Below are 6,945 nucleotides of genomic sequence, written 5' to 3'. Positions count from 1 at the left end.
TCTATTATTCTCGATATCAACTGGAATATAATCCTGATACGAGTTTAAATCCACATTTATATTACTTTTCAATTATTTAGTCTCCATTTCAATAGATGCCTGAAAACAGCGTTTCAAGTCATGATGAGACTTTTTAAAAATTATTTTGTTAAATTATAGATAGGTACAGCATATTCGTATTAACAAAAACAATATTTTACGTTATACAATTGTACGCTATTTTCTTTCTCTCTTCTCTCTCTACAAATACGACAACGTGTAGATTAAAGCAACCGGGAAGAAATCAAGAAAACATATATTAATCTCTCAAATATTACTACACTTATCACAGGAATGCAGAATAAACATAGCACATGCTATAAAACTGCTCGAAATATTTGATGTTACGAATTATTTCTCCGACAAACTTAAGAAACAGACATATCTGATTGGTTTCTGAATCTCTGCACGATAATACCACAATTGAAATTCACTAACAGTAAGTTATATTCACCTCGACTCCTGATTCTTCAATGATTGGCATTTAACGCTCTGTCTTGTGTGCGCACAAATTTCGGAATGTATCTCAGCTACGTCAAAGCAAGCTGACACACCTTCTCCCGACTGCCTAAATGTATCTTTGTCAAAAATATGAGCGGCGCGTCTTACCGGAGTTCTTAAAGATACCGCATGTGCGGATGGGCACCGACGAAGTCGCGGGAAACCGGGGCTCAGGAAGGAACCTGGACGCTCCCTGAACCTGAACGGCGTGTCGTCTCCGTGTTGACGAGCGGGCGGCTCTCTGTATTTACATTCTCCGCCAGGCCGGTGACGGGGTAGAAGGTTTAGTAGAGATTCGCGGTTTTCAGCGGTAGCGGATCTAACAGATAGGGCGGCAGGGCCGCCGAGAAGGGCCTGGGACTGCAGGAGCCCCAGGTACCACCGCCGCTGCTTCCCCGGGCGTTAGGCGAGCCATCGCTTGTGCCATCCGTGTGCTTCATATTCACCAGGTTCTGATTAGCGATCGGCTTGATCTCATTCGACGAAAGCACGCTGTTCGAGCCACCGGGTGGCGTCGCCGGACTCCTCGGCGAGCGTCCCTCCGCCTTCACGGTACCGGCTACGGGGCTGGACGCGCCGCTGTCAGCCCCGATGCCACTTTGCGACGTAGACTTCTGCTGGGCCAATCTTTCCTGCTTGCGAAACTTTGCTCGCCGATTCTGGAACCATACCTGTAACATTAACACAATGTCCGACGCCGTTAGACCTTATTTTTATTCTTCCTTGACGATTTACATTTGATTTGCTGAAACTATGAAAGACAACTAAACTCATTGTGTATACTTTTTCAAGATATAATTGTGCTAATATTACTTAAATATTTTTCTTTATAACTTATAAGATTGTAATATAAGGAGTAACAAATATTTAACAAAGATAGATTAATGTTATAATTTAATTGACATATAAATAACACTACTGTTAAAAATTTATGTCATGTGTCTCTTACAAGTGCTAAACAGAAATCGAGGTTATACAAATATATATTGATGCTAAATCTATGATTAATTTCTTATGATCTATTTGAAATATTCTTCTGTTTATATGCGTATTTTATGACGTAATATTTCGATTTTTTTTAATAGATTATTTTTTAATAAAATGATTGGAATTAGTTATCTAGCAAAAAAATAGAAATGCTCACAAATTAAAAATATAACGATGATAATAGTAATAATTTCCGATAAACAAGATGAGAGAGAGATTATAAAATCCTTACGTAGGATTTAAACTTTCATAATTTCCGTTCTATGTTTAATAAAACAAAATCTATTGATCAATCAGTTAAAGTAAATGAAAAATTTATTTCAATTTTACATACATTTATTCGTGGGGTTGTTTCTCATTCATATGTATCTAGGTCTCGTTATGTATCTAGTTTTAAATATAATTTTGCAGTTGATTTAAAATGAGATACTTTAAATCACTTCTCTTAATCTGTCTAAAAAGCGAGGTTTGATAAAATAATAATCTTAACACATTTCTATAAAAAAAATCAATAGATTTAAATCTAGTGAACGCGAAGAAAATCAAGAATCGGTTCAATTCTCTTCCAATATCTATTATATTTTAGGAAGAAATTTCCATACATAAGAGATTACTCTTAATACATAATAAATTTCACTAAATTGCTATTTTAATCTTTTTAACAGATTAATTTTATTAATTAAATTTGTAAAACAGAAAGAATGAAAATTTGAAACTGCACAAGAACTTCGTAATTATCTCCTATGTAATGGAACTTTATTCACACTACATAGATATAAGTTGATGTTTTAATTTAAAATACAAATTTTTTGTTAGAAACAATTAATATCAAACAATTACTAATTTATCCAGAAGTTGAAATATAGCTTGGGGCTCTATATACTAAAGATTGAATCAAGACTTAAGTTTACGATATCTACGAATGGCAAATATTACGTTTTTACATTTTCCGTCGTAAAACGAGAAATTGTCGCACGAAGCGCGTCAGAGAGTTCGGCGCGGCTCGTCAGAGCGAAGCGGCGAGGCTGGTCGTTCGGCGCGCTCGTAATTGGCCCTAGCCGGCCAAATGAAATATTTAACGAATAAAATAAACAGACACCTGCGGTGACCTGCATGTTAAAGTAGCGGATTTATTTGCTTTAGCGTTTATCTGACCGGTGGTGCTGCCGCTCATCCACCCTTTTCCCCTTCAACGGCCCCTGTCTCGCCGCTCTGCCCCCACTGCATCCCTGGCTCCCTTACGGTGCTGCGAACTCCCGCTTCAATCTCCGTCCCTCCTCGTCACTCCCTAAACCGTTCGTTCCTCAACGTGTGCGCACGTGAATCCCACCCCCGGATTTTCCAGGGGCGGCTACGTTCAGGGCTCGTAGGACGTAACTGCTCGAGCTGTCGGAGTTAGGGGAGACTGTACGGGGGTTAGAAGGGACGCGAGATGGGCGGCGGAGGGTGGCACCGCGGTGACGGCGGCAGCGGTGGCGGCGGTGGAGGCGGGAGGCGACGGCGGGAGCGCAGGACACCATGATGAACGTGATTGCCCTTTCTGGCTGGCAAACACTGGGGCTATTGGATTTTTATCAGCTGCTGCGCTGCTGCTACTGCCGCTACTGCTGCTGCTACCGGTTGTCGCGCGCCGGTTGCGCAACCGGCGTGGCGATTTTTCGCGAAATTCGAATCGTAACTACGCGACGAACACCGTGAGCCCCCTCGCGTGCTAATTAATCCGAAATTGATTACACCTGGCATCGCGTTTCTTCGTGATCTGCCGTTGATTGAAAAAAAGGGAGAAAAATAGAAGCGAGATGCAAAATCAAGCCAGAAGAGCTAGACCTTTCATTTTAGTTTTATTGTAATAAATCTTTTGAGAAAGAGCAAGGCAATTCTGTGTTTTGGAAGAAACGATACAGCCGTTAGAAAATTTTACGTAAGAAGGTGAAATTAATTAATTAATTCGATAAGAGATCGAATTATCGGTATTTCATGACAATTGTGTATTTAACGACAATGTGCTTAATTTTTTTGTAGTCGGATTTTTTCTAAAATTTAAAATAAGACAGCAAAATTGCAAAAAAAAAAAAGAATTTGATTAACTTTTTATACTTTTCCTGCATAAAGTCGGGTATATGAACCAATTCTGCTGTTTATTTTTTTTTAATTGTCTCGCGATTATCGACTAGGTCATGAATGTGCTGTCCGTGGTACGTGCCAAAGACAACGCTAATAATTCGTATTTGGCCACGAACCAAACCTCGAGCAGACCGTAGCATGTGTGCCGTTGTTTGCCGAAGTGACGACGACAACGACGACAACGAAGCGAATTAGGGTGAGAGAGCGCACGCGCATGTAGCGTTAATGTTAAACAAATACACCGCGCCAAAATAAAGTGCAACAAGGCATATCGACAGATGTCCAGCACCTTCTGGATAAATATTTAATCATCTCTTTAGACGGGAACTGTACGGGAATTCTACCCTCCGCTCTCTTCCGATCATACGCTTCGATAGGTGTCCGTGTGCGCGAATTCGTCTCTTTTTTGTTTGTTTTATTGCTTTATCTTTTGCATTTCATTATTTTATCATTCATATATATATTTATGTATCTTGTTACTTTAAGGACAGACTTATTTGATTCGACAGAAGTTCTCCATGCAAATTTTTTTTCTTAACGTTTTTACAGTATTCGAATGATTTCTTTAATCTTGTTTTCCTTTTTGCGTTATGATGAAACAGATAAATTGCGCAAAAATGTTACATAATGATAATCAATTTTATAAATAATGTTCTTTTATTTCGCGATTAAATATTTAATTTATATGACACGATTCTCATAAAATTTTCGTCAGAGTTTTACATAGTATTTCCTTTAGAGAGATTATAATATTAAATAACATCTTAATTCTATATATCTATTTTTTAAATTAATTTCCTATAATATTAATAAAAATTTAATTATATTACAAGTAATTATAATTAAAAATTAAACACATACGTATTGTACAATCAAAGACAATTTTTTATAATTTTTTTTACTAAAAATTGATTTTTCAAATTACATTTATTTAATGTATAGAGACTACTAGTGCATTTAAGTAATAATCGTGAATATATGTACATCTAATAATTTATTTGGCATTGGACTAATAATTATAAATGTTGAAAATTTTTTTTTAGAACTTACAGAATTTCTATATAAATTTCAGAATTCTTCATAACTTTTATATAATTTTATAATTTTTAAAAAAATTTCTCAAATTTTTTTATATGAATTGGATCACTTTTTATAAGTACTGAAAAAGTCTACATCTTTTCTAGAAATCTTTATTAAATATTAATTACGGAATATTTTAAGATTTCTCATTCCATAACTTTTGAAGCAAATTTATAAGATTAAAGAAGGTTAAGATATTTTTTTTTTAGAAATACATATATATGTGTGGTAATAAATTTAGAGTAAACAAATTCTTAAAAATATGAAATTGCAAGAATTCTTTTTACCAGGGACATTTTGCATTCATATACAGCAATTGCTAATTTAATTAGAGCAAATTATTCTTACAATAGTAATTATTTTTATGCTTGACATTGTTTGATCAAGACTATATCTGTGTTGATGTCGATGATTTAAGTAAACAGGCGTCGAGGCATTAAGAATTCTACAGAAGCACCGCACGATGGTGCAATTTGCGCTACGCTTATCCGTTTGATTCACCCTATGTTAGGCTTCGTCGTGATTTTCCCTTCTCGAACCAGTTAACCGCGGATTTCGCTCGAATGCTTTCTGATCCCGAGCCGATCTAATTTGGTATCGGCAAGATATATTTCGAGATGTGATTAGATTCGCCAGCAGAATATAAACATATTATATATGCAAAAGAAGTAGAGAATACATAATTCTGTGCTAATCTATAATATAATATAAATATAAATCCTCTAATAAAATTTTAATTTCATATTTAATTACGAAGATATTTGTAAATGTATCGAAAAAATTGTAAAAAGAATGATATAATCGAATTTCTATTAAAATGTTTATAATGTGAATTAAACATTTTGTAAATAAAAGAAAATGTATGTACAGAAAGCCTCCTTATTATGATATAATTAAATATAGTATAATATATTATATAGTATTATGTGAAAATATATTTAAAAATATTTCACGTTCCAATTTCTTGTCTCCATTGATTTCAAATACATATTATTTGTTTATTTTTTCCATTATTTTAATAAAAAAGAAGTTTAATTGTATAGAATAAAACGGAATGATTTTATTTCAAGATTAAGAAAAAATATTAGTTTAAAAAAATATTAAATCTCTCTCTCTCTCTCTCTCTCTCTCTCTCTCTCTCTCTCTCTCTCATTAAGTTTTGTGTGTCTAATTAATTTGTAATGGAGTCATTCCGACGATCGTACCAATAAAAGTGAATGTCTCCACGCTACACGGAGCAGACCGTAATTAAGACTGAGATGGCAGGCTGATGCGACTTCACCCTAAACTTATTTCCTTAATTGAAAGTCTGGATCGCTACTAAGTTCGTATACAATATATGTGTAGTAAGATAGAATACAAGAGAAACTATTATATTAAATCTGATTAACTTTGCACTCTGCACTTTTTCTCTACTTCCCATCTTTTCCTTTTTTCTTTCTCCTTTTCCTTCCTCCCTCCTCCCCTCCTTCTCTTTCTCTCTCTCTCTCCATTTACTTTTAGCATATACCTACACATTGAGTATATATTTTAACATGTAATGATAAATAACTATCAAAAATCTGTTCATTTATATACAAAAATATCGCTATATTTTAATAAAAATCATTAATAAAAGCAAAACTAAATTGCCTACAAAATCTTTAAGATTGTAGTCTTTTTGAAAAAGACCAAATCTAAACTTCCTTTTGTTCCTCTCAAGAATAGTAACAACTTTTTCTAAACATTTCTAACTAAAATAATGCTACATTTTTAGATAGACAAGTGTATAAATGGTAAGTGTCGTACTTATTGTTAGTTTGAAAAATGTCATGAAAAAATTATACCCGCCTTTTCTGCTATAACAGTCGAATTGTAGAATAGCATGAGATTGTTATCTCTAAACGCGCGCAAACTGACGTGGCTGTGAGACGTGACGGAATTATTCTTGGCGGTGCGCATCCTGGTCGTTGCTCTTCTTCTCTTTCCCTTGCCGACATCCTTGATGCGCCGTTCCGCCACGGATGATACCCAGCAGGACAGTTTTTAATCACTGTAAGTGGATCTACATAGAGCTCGCAATTACCGGCGCACACTCTGGCATGGGCCCCTTGTGTATCAGCCCAGCCCCGACACTAGCCACCAGAACCCGGGCAAATGTTTTCCCCATTTCACACACACACACACATACACATAGAGAACACATACACACGCGCGCGCGCGCGCGCACCCACG

General features: G+C 35.6%; 1 protein-coding gene across 1 annotated transcript in view; it reads right to left on the bottom strand.

The window, feature by feature from the left end:
* Positions 1-334: 334 nt before the first annotated feature.
* Positions 335-6,945, bottom strand: part of LOC108747652 (paired mesoderm homeobox protein 2A-like) — a 21,637-nt gene continuing 15,026 nt past the window's right edge. The window contains exons 4-5 of the mRNA XM_018485250.1: positions 6,797-6,884; positions 335-1,211 (exon numbers count right to left, since the gene is read on the bottom strand). Of these exons, the coding sequence (XP_018340752.1) occupies positions 825-1,211; positions 6,797-6,884 (475 nt within the window). The 3' untranslated portion in view covers positions 335-824. The remainder of the gene's footprint in view (positions 1,212-6,796; positions 6,885-6,945) is intronic.

The sequence above is a fragment of the Trachymyrmex septentrionalis genome, unplaced genomic scaffold (assembly GCF_001594115.1).
Source record: "Trachymyrmex septentrionalis isolate Tsep2-gDNA-1 unplaced genomic scaffold, Tsep1.0 scaffold20, whole genome shotgun sequence".
Classification (NCBI taxonomy): Eukaryota; Metazoa; Arthropoda; class Insecta; order Hymenoptera; family Formicidae; genus Trachymyrmex; species Trachymyrmex septentrionalis.
The sequence above is the reverse complement of the archived record's forward strand: the minus strand, read 5'-3'. Positions and strand labels throughout refer to the sequence as shown.